Source organism: Podarcis bocagei, assembly GCF_964188305.1.
Source record: "Podarcis bocagei genome assembly, chromosome: 5".
Classification (NCBI taxonomy): Eukaryota; Metazoa; Chordata; class Lepidosauria; order Squamata; family Lacertidae; genus Podarcis; species Podarcis bocagei.
The window spans coordinates 91202491-91226017 of NC_138129.1; the positions used below are offsets into that span (position 1 = coordinate 91202491).

Sequence of the window (23527 nt, forward strand, 5' to 3'; positions counted from 1 at the left end):
ACACGGGTGGCGCTGTGGGTTAAACCACAGAGCCTAGGACTTGCCGATCAGAAGGTCGGCGGTTCGCATCCCCGCCACGGGGTGAGCTCCCATTGCTCGGTCCCAGCTCCTGCCAACCCAGCAGATCGAAAGCATGTCAAAGTACAAGTAGATAAATAGGTACTGCTCCGGCGGGAAGGTAAACGGTGTTTCTGTGCGCTGCTGTGGTTCGCCATAAGCAGCTTAGTCATGCTGGCCACATGACCTGGAAGCTGTATACCGGCTCCCTCGGCCAATAAAGTGAGATGAGCGCCGCAACCCCAGAGTTGGTCACGACTGGACCTAATGGTCAGGGGTCCTTTTACCTTTACCTTTAAATGTCACAACCATTATTCTGGCCACTTTTGCATTTGACCTCACACTCCGTTGGCATGAAGCCCTAGGAGATTGCCAAGGCAGGAATGGGTCCCAAACCCTCTCTTAGACACCCCAGTGATGTTCCCAGAAATAGGGGGAAGGGGAGAACTAAGACTCATAAGGTATTTTTTTAAGTGTTGGGCAGTTTAAAGAAGAAAGCAAACTGCACAATCGCACACAGCTTCGGCATTTCTGGAAAAACACAAAATAACAACTTTAACAATGGTCCTTTTAATTAGTAAGCGGAAAGGTAAGTAGACATTTGACAAATTCTTTGTGAACTTGGGAAAGTACTGTCGTATTAATCTGCCAATCGGTAGTGTTGGTCTCCCCCCACACATACCCTCTTAAAAATCATACCACCTACACTATGGCATGCAGAAACAGGATAGCTGTTCTAAATAAGGATAGCTTCTGCTAATTGGCATTGTTAGGTGACACACTTGGTTGTTAAAGCAATTGGTTCTGGAAGCGTGCATCTTTAGAGGGCATCTGGGGCGGCTGGAGTTTTCAGGTTGGCTCTTAGTATCTGAAGCCTAGTCGCTGAAATAGTTGAAGGAGAAGGCTGCTGCGGATATTGCGACAGCCACTGCTATCACCACTCCTGAAAACGACAAAGGAAAGGCAAATTCAGTACGTAAAAAGGAGAACTTGATTGTCAAAAAGGCAAGGAGTGGGAAAGAGATTAGCAGAGACACAATGGAAGTCCCTGAAACACAGTACTTGTTCACCAGCAACATTCAAAATATATAAGGGTTCAGATAGCCATTTCCATTCTCTTCAACGATACGCATATTTTCTCAATTCCGTCACAGACAACGCAAAGTATACAAAATCAACATGCCGCACAATTGCACAGATCGACTCCAGGCCCCACCTTGCTTCTGTGTGTTGGATGTAACATGTAGCTGACAAGTCTGTGCACAAAATCTAATTTCACGATTGATACATGACCTTCACCCAGCAAGCTTGAAAGGTGTGAGCATGTGGGGTGCCCCACACTTATGAGGCTGAAGATGCAGAGAGGCTGACAGTTTTTACTGCCCCTGTTCAAATAAGGTCTGGAAACAAGACTGAGGTTTACCAGATCTCTGCTGGCTAGGTTCAGCTTGCAGATAAAAAGATGAGAGATAACTGAATGGATCTGGGCTAGATCTGCTCCAAATTTCAGGCACATTAACGTTACCACAAAATGTAGAAACAGGACCTTCAAAGCTGATTCACAGACACTATAAAGGTGTTGACACATATACACATCAATTACACATGACATGGAGCACATTAGGCAAGGCAGGGCAAGTGGAATCCTGTTGCTCCATCGTACATTGCAAAGGCTTTACCAGACATGTGACAATAACACTTCCTCTCTGTGCACTGACTAATCCCAGCCCCTTTCTTCAACTGCCGTTACCTTAGCTCAGGGATCTATCCGAGGCCTCTGACATGCATAACTCATTCTATCCTTTTGCACTCGGAGATTCAGGCATCACAGATATCAACCACAACCACAAAAGACTCAGATAACCGATATCAAGAAAGACAGCAAGTGAGAAAGAATGGAAAAGATGAGAGACCGTAGACTTAATTTGTGTGTTTTTGTTTTTTACTTTCTCTAGTCGCTCCCATATGCCTATAATTTTATTTATACTCTGCTCTAAGGCCAACAGTCAAACAGCTGTATCAGGGCATTGCCTAGAGTAGTTTGTCCTGCCACCTTGCCCCATGCTTTGAGAAATTGATGCTTGTTCCCTAACTAAAGGGACGCAGGTGGCGCTGTAGTCTAAACCACAGAGCCTAGGGCTTGCTGTTCGGAAGGTCATGGGTTCGAATCCCCACAACGGGGTGAGCTCCCATTGTTCAGTCCTAGCTCCTGCCCACCTAGCAGTTTGGAAGCACATCAAGTGCAACTACAGAAATAGGTATCGCTCCAGCGGGAAGGTAAATGGCATTACCATGCACTGCTCTGGTTCGCCAGAAGTGGCTTAGTCATGCTGGCCACATGACCCGGAAGCTGTCTGCAGACAAACACTGGCTCCCTTGGCCTATAGAGTGAGATGAGCGCGCAACCCCAGAGTCTTCCCCAACTGGACCTAATGGTCAGGGGTACCTTTACCTTTTACGCTAACTAAAACCACTCCCATTTTACAGTACATTCCCACACATGTCTATTCAGAACTAAGCACTGCTGGTTTCAGTGAAGTTTACTCCCAGGTAAATGGATACAGGATTCCTGCCTTGGCAAATTGTTTTTGTTTTGAAGGAAAGGAAGGAAGGAAATTAAAACAAATGTTCAGGTTAACACAGCAGGCATCTGAATTCTGCTGCTTTCACAAATTGTTATAATTGTGCCCCTACTGGCATGGAGTATCCTAAAGGGGTGGCTAAGTAAGTGGAAAACACTGGCAAAACAGACTGCGTTTCTGTTCTAGTAGGACCCTGTCATGCCACCCTGTCCTTTATACCCAATGAGGCATCACAGATGACCTTCGAAATTGTGAGGCTCAACCTGATGCACTGTAGAGAGAATGCTCATTTGGGGCGCCAATATAAACCACAACAACTGCATCCATTTCTCATTTCCCCCTGAGTTGCATTTGGCTAAATCCTGTTCAGAGTAGACCTTTGGAAATTAATGAATCTAAATTAGTCATGCAGATAAATGCAATAGGTCTACTCCAAGTAGGACTAGTGCTGAATACCACTCATTGCTTCCATTGGTGCAAGAGCAATTGCTGGAGCCTACATACCTATATTTTGATGAAGCTTCAACAGAAGCACTTCTTTAGTCAACCGTTTCTCTTGCACAACATCTTGGAATTCCTTCAGGGGGGTTACTTCAACTGGTTTAAGAAAGAAGATACAAAAATGGTCTTTGTGGATTCACCCTAATCCCATTCTCACACACTTGTCTCCCCTCCTTGCCCAGTAACACATAGCCTTGTCCAAACTCTTCGGAAAACTGTAGGATCAGAAGCTCAGCTGCAAGCAAACATATGCAAAATACATCTGTGTAATTTACCGTATTTTTCGCTCTATAGGACACACCGGACCATAGGACGCACCAGACCATAGGAGGGGGAGAACAGGAAAAAAATTTGTTCAAGGTGCGTTCAAGAGCAGGTCGGGGAACAGCGCAAAGGCTGCACGCAGCCTTGCCACTGCCCCCCGAGCTTGTGGGGCTGGCAGTGGGGGGTAGCGCTGCTTTCCCCCACCGCCAACCTCAAAGATCCCTGAAGCCTTTGGAGCGCAGCTTCGGGGACAGCCTTTCAAGCCTCCGCAGGGCGGCAAGGTGCCTTCACCCCGCCGCCCTGCGGAGGCTTTGCGCAGCCATCCCAAAGCTAGAACAGCAAGATGGAGGGCTGCGCAGCGCCCCGTCTCGCTGTTCTGGCTTCGGGGACAGCCTTTCAAGCCTCCACAGGGCGGTACACCCCTTCATTTTTGGAGGGGAAAAGGTGTGTCCTATAGAGCGAAAAATACGGTAGTCTGAGTACAGAATACGTACAGTCATGGGCCTTACTTATACACACACAACCACTGAAATGAGCCTTAAACCTCATATCTCAGGGTCTAAAAATGCTAGGAAGGCTTTATCTCAACAACAACGCCAGAAGCGACTCAAAAGTGACTCACAGCTACATAGCTCTGTAGAGGCCAGAAGACCTATTGCTTGAGTTCATTAGGTCTTCCACTAGATAAGAAAGAATGAGTACAGGAGAAGGGATTACCCTCGCTGAAATCTTATTTGTGTTGATCTACTCAAGAGGACTTAACCCCTTGATGGTAGCAACAGGGATTTAGCGAAGGAAATTCCTGATGCAAAACGTATTTGCTTATGCTAAAGAATAGAAAAGCATAGCAAATTCCATATCCAAACAAGTTAGGGTTTTGTTTTTGTTTTTTTAAAGTGCAAGCTAATTTACGGATTATTTATTAATTCCAACTACAAGTGAGTGAAGTTAATTTGTTTTAGGGACTGTTAAGAAAGCTAACCAGAGAAGGACAGGAGAGCACTAGAAACAGTGGATGCGACAGCATAAGGACTGAACTATGGACCCAAAATGGAAAGTTTCAGTGGTGCCTTGGTTTACAACCATAATCCGTTCCAGAGGTCCGTCCGTAAACCAAAACAGGTTGTAACCCAAGGCGCGCTTTCGCCAATGGGGCCTCAAAAAAAGGGGGGGGGGTCGTAATCCAAAAAAATTGTTTGTAAACCAAAAAAATTGGGTAGTAATAAAACGTGCACTTCCAGGTTTGAACTGGTCGCAATCCAAAATGGTCGGAAACTAGGCTGTTCGCAAACCAAGGTACCACTGTATAAGGTAGTCAACATAATCTATACAGTATTGGAGGGCAGAATCGCCTCGTTTCAAACAACCCAAGTTTCTAGAACTTTTAGCTGTCCTGTTGCCTTTTTCCTTTCCATTGTCCTTGCTTTCATGCCAGGACCATAGCCACAGGCAAGGGCTATTTTCCAAGTTTATACCCTGAATATTCAGTTTTGGTTTTACACAAAGAAAACAAGTCTTTTGCTCTTTTACCAAGTGCCAAACTAGACGTAATGCAGGAGGTTCCTGGCTGGCTCTCCAAAGACAACTTTCTTGTTCTGATTTGGACTGGGGCTGTAGCGTTTCCCACCGTGCTGTGGCCCTAATTCAAATACTGCCTAAGTGCAATTAGCTGCAAAAGGAAAAACATACTGCTCAGGTATCATTTTGATTGGGGCTGCAACACTGGAAGCGGAGGAGATCGTTCAAAATCCCATGGCGTTGCTTTTAGGAAAAGATAGATGTTGGAAGATTCCACCCGGGACTGTTTTGGCCACATCTAGCTTGGTCTTTACTCAGAAAGGTGAATGAGAAGTTCCCAATTTCGGACTGAGTGCAAGGCCTAAGAAGCATTACAAGCTACTTTTTAAAAATAAATGTTATTAAATGTTATTATTTGTGGGGCCTGTAAGACAGAGCTATTCCGCCTGGCCTTCAATTTGAATTAGCCTGATCCTCTATTCTCTATTCCCTTTAGGGACGCGGGTGGCGCTGTGGGTTAAACCACAGAGCCTAGGACTTGCCGAACAGAAGGTTGGCGGTTCAAATCCCCACGACGGGGTGAGCTCCCGTTGCTCGGTCCCTGCTCCTGCCAACCTAGCAGTTCAAAAGCACGTCAAAGTGCAAGTAGATAAATAGGTACCGCTCCGGCAGGAAGGTAAACGGCGTTTCCGTGCGCTGCTCTGGTTCGCCAGAAGCGGCTTAGTCATGCTGGCCACATGACCCAGAAGCTGTACGCCGGCTCCCTCGGCTAATAAAGGGAGATGAGCACCGCAACCCCAGAGTCGGTCACGACTGGACCTAATGGTCAGGGGTCCCTTTACCTTTTTACTATTACTTTTCCCTTTCCTCTTCTATAAAGAAACCCTTTCTGTGACCCCACATTTAAATTCTTCCCTGGTCTCCTTGCTGGCCCTAGTAGAACCAACTTAGCCAGTTAGCCCTGGTGATCATTCAATGTCTACTGACTGGGTGTGTTTTTCTCTTCCAAAAATGACCCCTGAATTTTTGAATTTTATTGATATTGATGCTGCATTTTATGTTGTATTCTATGCTGTTTTATGCTGTTTTTAAGTCGCATTTTAATCAATGTTTTATATTTGTTGTTAGCCGCCCTGAGCCTGGTTTTTAAACCAGGAGGGGCAGAGTATAAATAAAAATTATTATTATTATTATTATTATTATTATTATTATTATTATTATTATTATTATTAAAATCTTGTAGGTATTCTCTTACATTTTATGTTTAAAGTTTGGTTGTTTTGTACTGACCTTTGGCAGACCCCGCCACACCACTAGGCCCCACTACCATGTTTCCATTAATGCCACCATTTAGACCAATATAGATGAAAGTGAATAGCCTAAACCCAACTTTCCCTCTTGCTTGGACGTCACTTGTTGAGGCTCAGGTTTGAGGCAGAAAACATTTTAGGAGCCAGTGTTAAGCTCTGCTTGTTCCACAGGTTGAGCTTCTCAGTAATTCCTGGCAAAGCGTAATCCGCCTCTTAACTTAGTGGCTATATTTACCCATATTCATTTCCTCAGCTGTCTGCAAATCCTCTGGTTGAACAGCTTGATCCAGCATCTCAAGGAAGCGCTCTTGGATTTCCCTGGCTGTCTCGTCTCCAAACTTATAGTCGCACAGCAACACGCTGGACCCAACGATGGGAGCAAACACTCTGCAAGGCAAGGTGTGGTACTCCCTTTCAGAATCTAAAACAGAAATATAAAATAAAATAGGGAGAGAGGAAAGGCCTTGTTAAACACCACTAAGGGACATTGTGACTACTGTGATTCCAGTATTTATGTGTTCAGGCAGCATCAGTGCTATGTCTGTATAAGTGTGTCACATGCCCTAATTACGCAATCTCAATTTTATATTAATTTAACCTGCACTGCAGGTGCTGCAAGAAGCATATGGATTACTTGGTGAGGTATCAAATCTGAAAAATGAAACATACAATATAACAATGTCACCAACTTGCATCTTTCCATAGCTCTAGTGTTGACACTGAATGCATGTCTGAATGCTCTGTTGAGGAGTTATCTGGCAGAAGGGACTAACTAGTAGCAGTGTTGGCATGGCTGTGCCAAGGGGATCTCAAGTCTGCTATCCTGCGCCACAGAGACGGATCACCACAGCCCACAAACATGGAGGAAAATATAATTTCTCAGTAAAGCTCCACAAATTCTCTTACAAGGCTGTAAGCCTGCTGAAGCCACTGCCTGGTCTTCCAAGCTGGATTTATTCCGGGGGTGGGAAAGAGAGATTTTATATATTAGATTGTAGCCAGCCAAGTTCCACTCAAAGTAGAAGCAATGAGATGAATGGACCAGTCCATTCATTTCAATGGCTCTGCTCCTAACTTTTGATACCAAGGTCAAATGATGTGCTGGAGAAGAAACAGTTTGCTGAGGAAGGTGGGAAGCTGCCACCAAAAATTTAACCAGGATGTTTTACTTGCTCTCCTGTATTGGGGGGGTGGGGTGGGGAGAAATGTCCCAGATGTCTCCCTCCTCTTGCTGTTGCTCTCCAATTCGTTTTTACTGCAATAAACTGACAATGATTATCCGCTATTGCAGTCTGGGAAGTTTGGCTAATAAATCACAAAAAGCAAACTTGAGGGCAAGAAGAAGGGGAAACGTGCCTAAACAATTTGTTTTAACTCTAAAAAGCAAACTTAGTTGGCCCATCATAGGCAAAATAATACACATATGTAGACAAACTATGCCACCTAAAGAGACAACTGAAAATTGCAGGCAATTAATAATATTGCCGTTTCAATGGTGCAGTGACATCTACGTCATGCATCAGATTGTGCTGCAAGCAGTTAAGTTTGCATTCATTGCCCTCCCCCCCTCAAAAAAAAAAGCAATGGGGAGAAACTAGTTTGAATAATTTACTTGGGGGAAAACCTAGTTATTGTTAGAGTAGTATAAGCAGCTTTCACATGCAGTACTCAGACACATGGACTTACATGACTCCAGCCTTGTTTTCACTAATAAACACGTCCTCCTATTCCTTAGAAGGAATTCATTTTTAAAATCCAAATTCAAAAGCAAATTTTTTTAAAAAAAAACTAGATATAGTCCTACAATTCCTTCCGCCCGCTCTTACTTTTCTTTCCTGGTGTTTCGTTTAGAAGCAGGTCTTCAAATAACATTTCGCAACGATCAGAGAGAGTGTTTATTATATCTCTCTTCAAGGCCTGCAAAGGCAAGAACAAAAAGATACAAAGACATTCCAGCGTTTGAAGCCTCTTTCCACTGGACAACAACTCAGGGAGGTATTAAAGGTTAAACAAGCAATATGTGAAAGCTCAGCCTGCCTTCTGAGCCGGATAGCTGGTCCAGTTTTGGGAGAAGGGCCAAAAATGGGTAATATAGTCCTGAGACTGTATTTTCTAGAATGCCAAAGAATCCCAGAAGTGAGACTGGCAGCTGGTGAACATGTTGAAAATGGTTATGGTTCCTTCAACAGAAGAAAACTGTGGCTTCTGACAGAGCAGGAAGGCAGATACTACAAGTAAACGGAAGCATCCTTAGCACCCTCAGTTGCAGGGGCTGGAGACAAAGAGGCTGGAGGCTCCTGCTCTCGCTATATTTCCCTTTATCCCAGACCCATGTGAGATCCCTTTATCCCAGACCCTTCTGAGACAGACAGAAACCCAGGAGAGGACAGGCAAATCCTGGACTCCCAAGGTGGAATGCTAATGCAATTCATTAGCTGTGGAGAATCAAACGCATCTTTACAGGAGCATGAAACGTACAGTGGTGCCTCGCAAGACGAAAAGAATCCGTTCTGTGATTCTCTTCGTCTAGCGGTTTTTTTGTCTTGCGAAGCAAGCCCATTGACGGATTAGAGGATTAGCGCTATTAGCGGCTTTTAGCAGCTTATCAGCTTATCGGATCAGCTGATAAGCGACTTAGCGGCTTAGAAAAGGGGGGGAGGGGGAAAAACCTGCAGGAACTCACAAGACATTTTCGTCTTGCAAAGCAAGCCCATAGGAGATTCGTTTTGCGAAGCACCTCCAAAATGGAAAGCCCTTTCGTCTAGCGGGTTTTCCGTCTTGCGAGGCATTCGTCTTGCGGGGCACCACTGTATATGGAACTGTGATCTAAATGTAAATTTGCAATTACTGTTGAAACTCAGAAGGAAATCAACAGATGAGAAGTTACTATATTTACTGTCTGATCAGAGTAGGTATGCCATGTTCAGAACAGTAAAACTCATAACTGCTGTTTTGACAAAAACTGCTAAAAATTTAAATGAATGTAGGTAAGGATCTACTTGTGAAACTCCTAGCTTCTGAACTGTATGTAACTGTATACTATACCGTTCCATTATGTTCATTTGTATGCTATTGTTCTTTTACATTTTACAAATTTATTCTGGATTAATGCTCAGTAGGAAACTAAACAGTTTGAGGACCTTTATGGTGAAATTGTATGATGGCAGGTTTCTGAAAACACAACAAAATCTGCTCGCTTGCTTGCTTTCTTGCTTGTTTGCTAAAATATCTGGGATGAAAGGATTAAGACCAAATCCTTCAGTAGACTGAAGGGCAGCAAAAGTACCTTAACAGCATCTTTAACTCTGGGCTTGTTATTATGGATGTAAGCTTTGCATTTTAAAGCACCTTTAAGATTTATGGAGCCGCTGCATATCTGGACTGTTGCTGTGGATCTGGCGTTTGAACTACGTGACTGAAAGAGAAAACATAAAGAAGTCTCAAGAACAGGTTTCTCAATTTCTCGGCCACTTTTACATTTCCAGAGTTTACAGTTTTAAAATTCTCCGGCTGTTTTATATGTACTATGGTCTGTTCTCATCAAAATATATTTAGCCTGACCTTATGCAATGTTAAAACATGGCGCTCTCTAGTATTCACATTGTGGCTTACTCCCTTTCCCCTCTGTACAAGAAGATGACAGGTGTTGCTATCATTCTGAAAGTACTGTTGATCAGCATTTGGGGAAAGGGAAATCAACAAGGGATCAGCCTACATCAGGCTTCTTCAACCTCAACCCTCCAGATGTTTTGAGACTACAATTCCCATCATCCTTGACCACTGGTCCTGCTAGCTTTGGATCATGGGAGTTGTAGGCCAAAAATATTGTAGGCTGAGGTTGAGGAAGCCTGGCCTACATGAACAACAGTTTTCAACAGCAGTATAAATTAAGATTTTAACACTCACGATTTAAGCTTCAGTCTCAGTTAAAAAACAGCATGTCAAAATTAGATGCTCTGCTGTCACAGACATTTTAATCTTTTTGAGGATTAGCAACAAGCCACTGAGCACAGGGGCCTCTACTTTTTCATCTGGCCTCTTGGAACATCTGTACAGACCCCAAATGATTTGACTTGCAACTTCATCTCTATAGGTCGGCAACCTACAACAACCTTTAGAGTAAGATTTACACCCTACAGTTTACCACAACTCTCATCATCCATAGTCAGTCAGGGATGATGTTTAGTCCAACAACATCTGGGAACCCAAGGTTGAGAAAGGCTGGTTTAGACTATTAATACCAAACACTTGAAAAGCACTTTTAGTGCTCATCACTGATGCTGAGAGATAGTAGCTATAAAGCGTTATGTGCTATATTCTGCATCTTTGCCGGAAATTCCACAATTTAGGTAGAGAATGGGAGGCTTCAACAGGGGACTTCCCAGCTTTCATCTCTTATAGCTGCTAAGCTCCCAAACATCAAGCTCAAACAAGAATCCCGTGGGAATTTAAATCAGCATGGAAGAAAAGGAAGTGACCTTCTCCTATGGAGATATTCCGTAGGCCTTTACTGTTTGCTCCATGGAAGAGAGGCGGAGGCCAACAAACAGTAGATTACATAAGGCCATCGAGTGAATTCATAGAACTAAACCAGGGACTTTTCACATCACTCTCTTTTTACCATTCCAGTGGTGAATTTACTTACCAATTGCATTAAAACCCTAACATCAAGGCTCTGAGTAGCTGATGGCGTGTTTCCTCTTGCAGACTTTTTCTGTAAAGATAACGGCAGAGAAAATAATTCATGTGTTCCATATCCAAAGATAGAAATTGTGTGTTGTGAATTTTACAAGATAAATGTTGGATACGGGTGTTTTTTCCGAAAACGTTGCACGTTTTCTCCTAACAGTCTTTAGTTCTGCATTTGTGTGGAAGAACAAACAAAACCGCAAATTCTATCCTGTGGCTCAGCCCTCAGCAGTCAAGGCTACAAAGCACTATGGTGGTTACTCGGGACATTTGGAAGTCCTATACTCAAAATACATTTCACTATATAAAGCCCCAAAACATTAGGTATCCAGTTTCAGAAAATAAACACATAGACTAGGTACATCAAACTGGTGGTGAAAGAATGACCAATGCATGGAGATGCAGAATACCTTGCTGTAAAAAAGAAGTCAGATAGGGAAGAGGGTTTTTTCTTTCACTTTTTAAAGACACACAAAATATAAATTGCCACAATCACAACGATTCCGAATTTCTCATCCTAGTGGGATAGCTTTTTTTCCTCCACAGGACGTTGTCTCATACCAGATCAGACCACAAATCCATCTAACTCAGAACTGTCTACACTAACTACTGTGGCTTTCCAGGATTTCAGACAGGGGTCTCTCGCAGCTCTACCTGGAAATGTCGGAGAGTAAAGCGGGGATCTTCTGCATGAAAAGCATGCAGTCTACTACTGAGCGGTTGCCTTTGACTCTGGGAGATACATGAACATTCTGAAAGGAGGAACACAGTTTACCAGTTACTGGATGTCAGGGAACTGCCATCAGCTCAGAGGCGAGAGGTGGAAAGGCAGCTGGATTACAGGGAGCCTCCAAAGATCGTGGGAAGCAGCACTTCCTCAGCGGAGGAGGGAAGCCCCGCCTCTAGTGGGGAAGAGATGCCGGGCTCGGAGGATGCAAGAAAGAGCCAAGAGCAAAGCGGGGGGAAAGCAGGTCCCCCTTTACCCATGCCCTCCCTGCGCAGTAGATTTTTGCGCAGAGAGGGGAGGCGTTGGATGGGAGTCAAGAGACTACTCTGCTGGGGAAAGTTTAAGGACCGCCCACTCTCAGATTCTGCTAGTGACTGAGCAAGACATGGAATTGAGGCGTTCTGCACTGTAAATGTTTTTGCACCAATAATAAAGCCTTTGAAAAGACCAGTGGGGATCTTGCCTGTTCGCTCTCGAGCAACCACGCCGATAGGCATAACACCAAGTATAAAGGTAAAAGGTAAAGGACCCCTGGATGGTTAAGTCCAGTCATAGATGACTATGGGGTTGTGGTGCTCATCTCGCTTTCAGGCTGAGGGAGCCAGAGTTTGTCCACAGACAGCTTTCCAGGTCATGTGGCCAGCATGCCTGAACTGCTTCTGGCGCAACGGGACACCGTGACGGAAACCAGAGCGCACTGAAACACTGTTTTCCTTCCCACTGCAGCGGCACCTATTTAACTACTTGCACTGGCGTGCTTTCAAACTGCTAGGTTGGCAGGAGCTGGGACAGAGCAACGGAAGCTCATCCCATCGCGGGGATTCAAACCGCCGACCTTCCGATCACAGTGTGTAAAATTCTTCTGGTCAATTGGCAAATCATTATGCATGGTTTGCTTACTACCATGTGATCAGAAGAGACACATGGCTTCAGTATTTGAGACTCATTTGGCCACCTTTCCTGCAATAAGCAGCATTATCTTCAAAATAAAGGTGTACTCATCAAGTCAAGCTATGCTAAACTGACCACTGAAAACACATACCTCTCTAAACATTGTGAGCTATGCCACCGTTAAGACTCCGTTGTTCAGCACTTACCTGCCCTTCTAGTAGGTCAGCATCTTCCTCTCTAACTTGACCATTGATCAGAAATACAGCTTCCTCTATCTGTTTGGCCCATCGTGCTAATCCATTCTTTAAAGCAAAAACAAAAGAAAAGGAGGCATGTTGTGTTGCTGAACAATCCATGACTTTAATGTTCAGCCCGGTACATCTTTATTTACATGCGATCATAGAATAGAATCATAGAATCATAGAGTTGGAAGAGACCACAAGGGCCATCGAGTCCAACCCCCTGCCAAGCAGGCAACATCATGGAAGCCTGAGGGCTGTTCAGTCATCAGACACCCTAAACTTTTTAAAAAATCACATTTGTATCCTGCCATTCCTCCAAGGCAAGGGTGGTGAACCTTTGGTCCTCCAGATGTTGCTGAACCAGAACTCCCATCAGCTCCAGCTAGCATGACAATGGTAAAGGCTGATGGGAGTTGTAGTTCAACAACATCTGAAGGCCAAACACTCCCAAACCAATGAGTTCATAACAGTTTAAGAAGGGCTGCATAACGGCTGATCACGGCCCACTTTTTATTTTAGATTCCAAAATATAGCTAAAACATGTCATATGTAAACACATCTACAGAACTGCTTATACCAGCACCTTAACATAGTCTCTAAAGAAGGGCCGCCACATTCACGAGGCACTGTGTAAAGTATTTTTGAAATCTGTCCTGAATCTCCCAAGTGGCTTAATGGGCAGAGTACAGAAGCTGTCCAGGCTCAGAAAGCAGCAAGCAGAATCCAACAGAACGATATACATCATTCTAGTCAATATATAAATACACATTAACTTAAAACATTATGATTTATTAAAATTGTATACCGCCCCTTATCTGTAGATGTCAGGGCAGTTCACAGCATTAATATAAAATATAAATATTAGCTTAAACGGACAAGATGTAAGTCATGCATAGCAAGTGTTCTGTTACCCTTGTGTTTTTCTCTAAGTCGTGGCTGGCCAAGGTCACTGGTAGTGGGATGTGTATATTAGCATTAATTGTGCATTCTAAAGATAGCCATGACGTGGCAAGGCCATGCTGATATTTCCAGTCTGCCGGCTTGGCTGTACTCTAAATGAAGGAGGGAACAGAAGGAGAGGAGAGGCTAAATTATTAAGGCAATAATTCAATGTTTCTTGCAGAGTCTGAACAATCTACATATGCTTACCCACATATATGTCCAGAAGGGATTCACTCTAGATTAACATGCACAGAATTGCAGTCTAAGGCAGTATTACCGCTGCATCTGAAGTTAAATGCTTCATGCAAGCTGCTAAGAATTGCAAGAGAGACCGGTCTATTCCACCATGAAAATGTATTCAGAGGCTCTCTTGAAGTGCATGAGTTAGTTTACTGAGTACAGCAATAGCTTTAGGGATTCCTCCAATCATTTGAAGTGGGGCTTGCAAAACAGTTCCCTGCCAAATTAGGCCTAAAGTTAACAACATCGCCTCCTACAAGCAAACACAACTTACCTTTGGATCTTGTACATCATAAGTGCGGCAAAGCATTCGTTCCAAATTGAGGAATAATAACCAAGTGTGCTTAAAGGATGTTATTTAAAAAGCACTTGTAAAAAGAAGTCATTTTTCAAACCGTTCCTTTATGTCATGGCAGTGTCTGTATTTCCAGCTGTGGCTAAACACTCGCTAACTTTGCAGCAGTAGGAGAACAGCCATGTATTCTAAGCGGTAACTTGGAAGTAGCAGGATCTGTGGCAAACTTTATGCAATTATCCAAATACTTAAGGAGATGCCACATTGATCAGAGAAAGGTCCTACTACATTTAAAGCACCCAGCCCTGTAATCCAGAAAAACCCAACAGAGCCATGTTAAATTATTTGTTCCATTTGCTTTTCATAATCAGTAACCAGATCAAACAGAAAGACCTGTCCAAACCACCACTTCTCCCAGCTAAGCCTGCTGACTGCTTGGGTGCAACCAGTTGCAACCAGTAGAAAGTCCCAGAATGGGGTTTTGGACACACAGGGTTTTTCTAAGAGAGGGACAGGAGCTGTTAAATTGCAATCCGATTTCACTGCTATCACATAACAGCATGGGGCCTGATCTGGCCGTGATCACCGCACCACCTCCAAGCTCACACAATTATCTGCTTCCTCCCAACCTTTCGCCCCAGCTGCTATGCGTGGCAGGGCTGCAGATGTGGCAGTGGCACAGGGGGCAGGGGAGCAAGATAGACTGCAAGGCTGCAATCCAAACCTATCGTCTTTCTTTCAATCTTCTCATAGTGTGTAGCTCACAATGTGAGCATCAAGTTAAGCCCATAAATCCATCTGTATCTACAAATGCATAATGTTGGTGAACCTCGGTGTTAGTTTCCTTTGCAGCTATTGATCGTGTGCTGAGTGGCAGCACTGGCTTTGGCACACAGCATGACCAAGAACCGGATCGTCGCACAATCCTATGCAGGTTTACTCAGAAGCAAGTTGAACTGTGTTTCAATGCAGCTTAGGAATAATTGTGCATAAGACTGTAGCATGAGATATCTAACTGAGGCAGATCAGAGCACAGATAATCAAATCTATTTTACACATTAAAATGAAGGTCCTAATTTTAATGTAAAAAAAAAAGGATACTTCTTTGTAGCGCAGCAAAGAAGAAGAGCCACTCTGTCAGACACATCTTCTTCTGAGATGTTCCACAACCTCTTTCTAGCTACAGATTTTTCTACTGAAAACACAAGCTTGGAGAGAATTAAGAAGAGAATTAAGATTGGTTTCTAGTTCTCATTTAAAAAGAAACAGAAAGAGTACAGGCAAACACCCCACATACGCACAACTGTGCAACTGCTTTTATGCAGGTCACCACGAAATACCGTACTGGCCTCAATATAAGCCGCATTCCCCCCCCCCAAAAAAAAATTCCAACTGTGAAATGTTAAAGTGTGGCATATATTCGCGACTTTACAATATGCAGCCAGGAGCATAAGGCAAAAAGTGGCAGGAGCTCTGAAAAGCAGTGGCTGCCCCGTGGGTAGTCCTCTGTCCTCTCCCTGGCTGACAACACAGCGTGGCTCCCTCCCCAACTCACCCAGTATGCAGCCAGGAGCAGCGAGGAATGGAGCGGCTTATATTCAGGTATTTTTTTCTTTCCGGCCCCCTCCAATTTTAAAGGTGCGGCTTATATTCAGGTGCTGATTATACTGGGGCCAATACGGTAAATAGACATTCCCTTGCTCTGGGCTGTTGTGTAAGGGAGGGAAGGTGGCCTTCAATTGACCAGCAGCACAGGGCAGGAGGCACCACACACCTACCTATACCATTCTGGCACCGTTTCTGCAGGGCACCCTACTTGGCCCTCGCTTTCCGTGGCCAGGTGCCACTGCCATGCGCACTGGCTCCCCTCAGGCAAGCAGGCTGAGCAGCAGCCCTGAGCAATTTCCAGGGTGAGTCTCTCTCTCTCTCTCCTCCCTGCCCCATGCACACACCCTCCTTATGCTCCACACTTTATGCAATTTTACTGATGGGTGCAGGGGTCCGGAACATAACCCCCACATAATTGGGGGTGAGGCACACCTGTCATTCAAGTTATAATGCCGAAAGCCGAAATCTAAATATAATTTCTAAAGCCAGAACATTATCTACTCATCACATGCAATTCAAGGAAATCTTAGCTGCAGAAAGCATGTCACCATCGCAACTGATGTTCCCGAGTTTATAATCGTGAAGGTTACTTTCTAGGAGCCCCTATTACATTTGTAGTTGTGTCACAATTTACAGCAGCCTTCCCCAACCTTGTGCCTTTCAAATGCTTTTGGACTCCCATCAGTCCCAGCCAGCCAGCATGGGCAAGGATAAGATGAGTTGCAATCTAGCAACATCTGAAGGGTACCAAACTGAGGAAGTAGAATGCCTTATCCCTCTACAATGCCTGGACACTTTAGCACTAGGGGACCTAGAATCACAGAACTGTAGAGTTGGAAGGGGCCACAGGGGTCATCTAGTCCAACCCCCCCCCCGGCCAAGCAGGAATCTTTTTGCCCAAACCCATGACCGAGATTAAGAGGCTCATGCTCTACCGACTGAACTTTCCCACTCTTCCACACAAACCTGCTTGGGTTTTAAAACCTTAAGGGGAAGCCACTCTCTCTGCTCTGCTAGCAGCAGAGGCTTGTATAGAAGGCCTTTTTGCTGGCTGTACCCCGGCTCTGGAACTCCCTTCCCAAAATTCATTTTGCCTGCTAAGTAGAGACTTTTTATCTTGTTGCTTTGTAGGGCTTTTGATTCATTTTATGGGCTGCTGCTCTGTTTTACTATTCTATTTCATTTGTTATTTTATTAAATGCATTGTTTGTATGCTAGTACTGTATGTTGATTATAGCGTTTCCACACACACATAACGGTTGTAAGCCACTTTGGTCACTATGCTTAAGAAAACAATGAAGGCTAGCTGCTATTCAAGTAGTATTTTCTAGGACAGGAGTGGTGTACCAGTGTCCTTTCAGACGTTGCTGGACCACAGTCAGCTGGCTGAGGCAGATGAGAGTTGAAGTGCAACAATATCTGGAGGGTAACAGATTTCCCACCCCAGTCCAGAGGGATGCTAGGGGTATTATCCTTTACCTTCCTTAAGGTATTTTGGATTTCTTTTGCCAGCTCTGGAGCTGCAACAGTAAAGACACCAAGGACTAGCAATCCCCCAGGAAGCATTCGTGACACCTACAAAGTCAGACAAACACAAATGACGTCACCATTATTCAACTGACAATTTCTGGCCATGTATAACATACATTTCAATGACTGATGGGAGTTCAAACTGTGGCAGCAATCATGGTAGAAAAACAGAGCAGATAAAAATCAGCATGCCTGTGACATCTGCCAAGCCCATGAACACAACATCTACAGGACATTAATTCAGGAATGGGCAACGTAAGGTCTATTGGTAGTGACCTCCTTTTGCTATTCAAGGGATACTGCCTCTGATTTGCGCAGTTACAAGAAACAGACCCTAATTCCAATACAATAATCAAGCAAAACTATACAAGCTATAGGGATCTTGTCAATATGTCTGTGATTCTTCAGTTATATATATTTTTCCCATTTTCATTACTCACAGTATTCTGTCAAACTTCCACATTCTTAAGCAGTATATTAAATACCACAACACACTCTAATATGGCACAGCACCTAGCAACCGGGGCTTGAAACAGGGAAACCCAGTTTCAAATTGCTCCTCAGGGTGGCCTCAGATAAATCACAACCTCTCCCCATTACCTATGTGGAAGGGTGGGCTACAAGTTTAACAAACTAACAAAGAAATATTCTTTCAGGATCTCTTGATAAAAGGCAGTATATAAATTTAATAAATCGTCATCATCTTTGTCTTATTACATTACACACATTGCCCATGCCTTCCTTAAGATAATAATGCAAGTAAAAACATACTTGCAATGGCCCTCCAATTTATGAAATATTCCAGTGATCATGGTGAACACCTTGTCTATCCAATATATATGTCTATCCATATATATATATATATATATATATATATATATATATATATATATATATATATATATATATTGCTTTCGTAGATTTTCACGGGTACAGGAATGTAGGTTTTGGTGTCTTCGGGTGTCTTCCCGTGTAAGAGTTGGGGTGTCTAGGCGACGTTTCGACGAGGTCTCACTCGTCATCTTCAGGCTGGTGCTTTCGGCTTCTTGTTACTAGAACAGAGCAGGATCTCAGTGTTTGAGTTCCTATAAATACTGTTGAGGGGGTGTGGTGTATAGCCTCCAACGTTCTGGGCAGAGAGGAAGTTCCTAGGTTAATGTGCCTTTTCTTCTTTTGTTCATTAATTACTTGAGGGATATCTTGAGTGATTACTTGAGTGATATTCTGAGTACCACTTAGGAGGGTCATTAGGTGTGGATTAGTTGCTAAAGCTTTCGTGTCTTGACCTCTTGACCTTGTGAAGAGTTTTTCTGAGAAGATGGCTGTACTGCACTTAGTTGTGCTCTGGCTTGGCTTCGTGTATAGGGGCGAGCTGTGGTTTTGTGCCCTGTGCCAGCCAGATCTGTGTAGGGATTGCAGGGGGGTGCAGCATCCGGAGGTGCCACTATGGTTTGGCTACTGGATGGTGTCTGTAATTTATCTGTGGAGAGGGTCTGGGTTTGGGTCTGGTGTGGTTGATTGGAGATGGCGTTCTGTGTGCCTCTGGTTCTGGTGTCGGTTTTTGTGGGGAGGGCTAATTTCCAGATGTCTGGCAGGCGGGACGTGTCGTCACGCTTGTTCATGTTGTGAGGGTGTTTCTCTATCTCGATGGCTTCCATGATTATTCTCTTGTGGTGATGTTCCATGTTAAAGAGCAATTTGGAATCTGCAAAATTAATTTCGTGTCCTGTTTCTTTCATGTGTTGGTAAAGAGAAAAAAGAAGAAAAAACTTCCTCTCTTTACCAACACATGAAAGAAACAGGACACGAAATTAATTTTGCAGATTCCAAATTGCTCTTTAACATGGAACATCACCACAAGAGAATAATCATGGAAGCCATCGAGATAGAGAAACACCCTCACAACATGAACAAGCGTGACGACACGTCCCGCCTGCCAGACATCTGGAAATTAGCCCTCCCCACAAAAACCGACACCAGAACCAGAGGCACACAGAACGCCATCTCCAATCAACCACACCAGACCCAAACCCAGACCCTCTCCACAGATAAATTACAGACACCATCCAGTAGCCAAACCATAGTGGCACCTCCGGATGCTGCACCCCCCTGCAATCCCTACACAGATCTGGCTGGCACAGGGCACAAAACCACAGCTCGCCCCTATACACGAAGCCAAGCCAGAGCACAACTAAGTGCAGTACAGCCATCTTCTCAGAAAAACTCTTCACAAGGTCAAGAGGTCAAGACACGAAAGCTTTAGCAACTAATCCACACCTAATGACCCTCCTAAGTGGTACTCAGAATATCACTCAAGTAATCACTCAAGATATCCCTCAAGTAATTAATGAACAAAAGAAGAAAAGGCACATTAACCTAGGAACTTCCTCTCTGCCCAGAACGTTGGAGGCTATACACCACACCCCCTCAACAGTATTTATAGGAACTCAAACACTGAGATCCTGCTCTGTTCTAGTAACAAGAAGCCGAAAGCACCAGCCTGAAGATGACGAGTGAGACCTCGTCGAAACGTCGCCTAGACACCCCAACTCTTACACGGGAAGACACCCGAAGACACCAAAACCTACATATATATATATATATATATATATATATGAAAATTGGGACCAAAAGTACAGTTAAGGCCACATCAGAAGTCAAAACAGACAGGAAGATGCCAGGATATGAAGTATAAGGAGTCAGCTAAGTTTACAGCTATCACAGGTATGCATAGCATTCTAAAATTTGTGAAGGTCTACAGTTTCAGACTATAATCTACAAGAACACAGTACTTAGCAGTAGCTTAGAAACCAATTATCAAAGTGAAATAGCATTACAAGAAAAACAGCACTTTTCAGAATGAAAGCAACTGCAACAACTGAATGTTTATGACCTGATTGGCGTGTGCTGCGATCCATTCTTCATCAATATTAGACAAATCTGAACGACGACTTGTATTGCTTTTACTTTCCTCCTCTTTTGGAGGTGTTCGAATGGCAAGGACAACATAGTCTCTTTGCTGGGAACACTAGAAATAGGGAAGGAAGGAAGTAGCTTTGGAGAGAGAAAAGAATCCAAGTTCAACCCTTCAGCACTTTTACAAGTGTTCATCTACCATAACATGTGTGTATATATGTATACACACAAAGAGTGTTGCACGAAGGCTAAAATCAATGCATTTCGGTGTGCCTATTTCAGTCACTTCATAAGCTCAAACTGTGAGTAGTTTCCATAATGAAACCCCCACCCCAAAACTTAGTCCCTCTCTGGGAAACATAATAGCAGCTAACAGTATATCAAATTTAATACAAGATTTGGCCGAAAATAACTTGATTTTCAACGTAATGCTTCTTAAGTGTAAGAATAATATAATAAACCTCAAATAACCTGATTTGTTACTGTTCTGCAACAACTGACAAAAGACAGCCCTTCTAAACTACTATTCTCCGACATTTCAAGAAGAGATCGGTCTAAATGCACAATCAATCTCAAAGTAAATCAGTGGAACAGCTCCAAAAGAGCAGAAACCAGCAGGAAATTCACCTGTGTGGACTCCATGGGGCATGTACAGAAGAGACCCTCCTGTTGGATTGTGCTTTTAAGATGAAACTCAAAACATACTTACCAACAAACAAGAATAAATTTATATCTGTGTAAACAGTAATAGAATCAAACTATTAATCACCAGCTGGAAACACCCAATTGTAACTTAAGGAGTAATCACTTGGTTTTAAAACATCTATGTGGGGTTATTTGTCTGTCTATCCCTTTGGTTGGTAGTAAGTCATGGGCAAGATACAGCAGCAGCGAACAAATTTGGCATGTGATTATGATGATGACACTAAAACTCTATGAGCATTTATTCAGAGAAGAGGCTTCCACCACAATGATACAGAAAGCAGGGTGGGTGGATAAGGTCCCACTAGACACACACAAACACACACATAGCAAACTTACCTGCCCTACCAAGAGGCCAGTGAGAAGGGCTTGCGAGTTGGTGGCGAGCTCCGAAAGATACTGCCCAACCGCTTCTTCCACAAAGTAGCTCCTTCCCATTATTGCAAATGTCCCATAACCTAGTCAGCAGCTGGCAAATCAGCAAAACACCGGAAATTAAAGGACGAAAAGAGAAGCAAAGCAGGTTTCTACTCTGAGAAAGCACATATGCTCAGGATAAGCCTTTGGTTGATCTGATTTACATCCTTGCTGTTGTTTAGACATTTAGTCGTGTCTGACTCTTCGTGCCCCATGGACCAGAGCACACCAGGCACTTCTGTCTTCCACTGCCTCCCGCAGTTTGGTCAAACTCATGCTGGTAGCTTTGAGAACACTGTCCAACCATCTCGTCCTCTGTTGTCCCATTCTATGACCTTTTAAAACGTGTGTTTTTTTTGGGGGGTGGGGCTATTGGGTTGCTGCTTTTCTTTTTATTATGTATTTTTTATTTTTTATGTATTACTCATTTTAAGTATTATTATATTATATTATATTATATTATATTATATTATATTATATTATATTATATGTATTATGTATTAATGTATTTTTAATCTTTGTTGGAAGCCACCCAGAGTGGCTGGGGAAACCCAGCTAGATGGGCAGGGTACAAATAATAAATTATTATTATTATTACTATTATTATTATTATTATTATTACTACTACTACTACTACTATTATTTTGTGGTTTTATATATTGATTTTATTCTGAGAACCCCGGGTATAGGCAGGTACTGTATATAAATTCAATAAATTATGATAAGCCACATTCCACCAGAAAGGGAAGAGCTCGGTGCAGACTCACCGCCCGCGTTGACCTTTTCCCTCACACCTCCGCTAGGCTTCCCCAACCATAGCTGTCCACTTTTCCCTTTTCTTGCGAGGAATCCTATTCGGAATAAGGGAATTTCCCTTAAAAAGGGGGACAAGTTGACAGCTATGTCCCCAACCTGCCACCCTCCAAGTGTTTTTATGCTGCGGCTCCCACCATCCCTGGCTATTCCAGTTTCGTTCCAAGATATCTTAAGTGGCAGCGACATTTCTTTCTGAGGAAAGATTCCCAGGTAAGGCAGCCCGTCCCTCTCACCTGCCCGCGTCCAACTTCTTTGCCACACACTGAGGTGTCACACTGGCCGTCATCTTGAGGCGCCGCCGCCGCTCTTCTGACAGCCGGGACGCCTGTCAGTGACGCATGAAGACTCGACACGCGCGCGCGCATAAGGGGGAAGAAACTGCGCTCCGCGCCCGACATATTGAGTGTGGCGGAAATAAGGCTAGAGAGCCAACCACCCCTCTTCTTTTTTGTGTCTTCGTGATTCCTTTCTACTGCCTGCATCTGCCACCTTTAATCCACTCACCTGTTATTTTTAAATTTCGTTTGATCATTTGGTGTTTCAAATAAAAAGGAAGGAAACTTGCCACACCCGATATGGAGGACACTGCGCTCCTAAGTGCCTTTGCGCTTCGGGCGCAGTTTCAATCTCTATATTTCACCATAGAAATAAGCAGAGTTTTTTTTCCTCCAGGAAGCCTTTGAGCAACCATAGAAGTTAAACAAAGACCGACAACTCCATTTTTCTGGAGCCAAACTACACAGGTGCTCTTGACGCCTTTTTCTAGGCTTGACGCTTTTAATGTTCGATGCATTACTGTATTTTGATATTTTGTTGGAAGCCGTCCAGAGTGGCTGGGGAAGCCCAGCCAGATGGGCGGGGCACAAATAAATTATTGTTGTTGTTATTATTATTATTATTATTATTACTACTACTACAAAAAAGATGGATCTTGTGACTGCTGCACCAGTGTGCAGTCACAAGTTATGGCATTATATTGGCGTTGCAAGGATGCTTAGACAGATGTGCATGGAAGTTCACGTTACAAATGTGTGTTGCGTGGTATGCATTATGTTTAAAAGCTGTAGAGGAGTGCTCTCTGTCAGCTTTCCTGTAACAGGGCATCCTTTCTAAGCAGACTTGCCTAAGCCAGAAAATCTTTTAGAAGCAAAATATTCTGGTCCTGCTAGCTAGGGATATTATGGGAGTTGTAGTCCTATAAAACATCTGGAGACCCAAATTGGAGAAACACAGCGGGACGTCCCCACGCTTTTCATTCATTCATTTACTTACCTACTTAT

General features: G+C 43.6%; 1 protein-coding gene across 1 annotated transcript; it reads right to left on the reverse strand.

The window, feature by feature from the left end:
* Nucleotides 1–608: 608 nt before the first annotated feature.
* Nucleotides 609–21507, reverse strand: ODR4 (odr-4 GPCR localization factor homolog). Its single transcript, XM_081194566.1, has 13 exons — nucleotides 21354–21507; nucleotides 20290–20424; nucleotides 17346–17441; nucleotides 15360–15466; nucleotides 14238–14274; nucleotides 13693–13833; nucleotides 12746–12841; nucleotides 10878–10946; nucleotides 9519–9647; nucleotides 8059–8149; nucleotides 6468–6653; nucleotides 3144–3236; nucleotides 609–1000 (listed from the first exon to the last, which is right to left on the reverse strand). Exons 1-13 carry the CDS (start codon nucleotides 21450–21452, stop codon nucleotides 933–935), a joined length of 1347 nt encoding a protein of 448 aa, XP_081050692.1. The 5' UTR covers nucleotides 21453–21507; the 3' UTR covers nucleotides 609–932.
* Between the last annotated feature and the right edge of the window lie 2020 nt (nucleotides 21508–23527).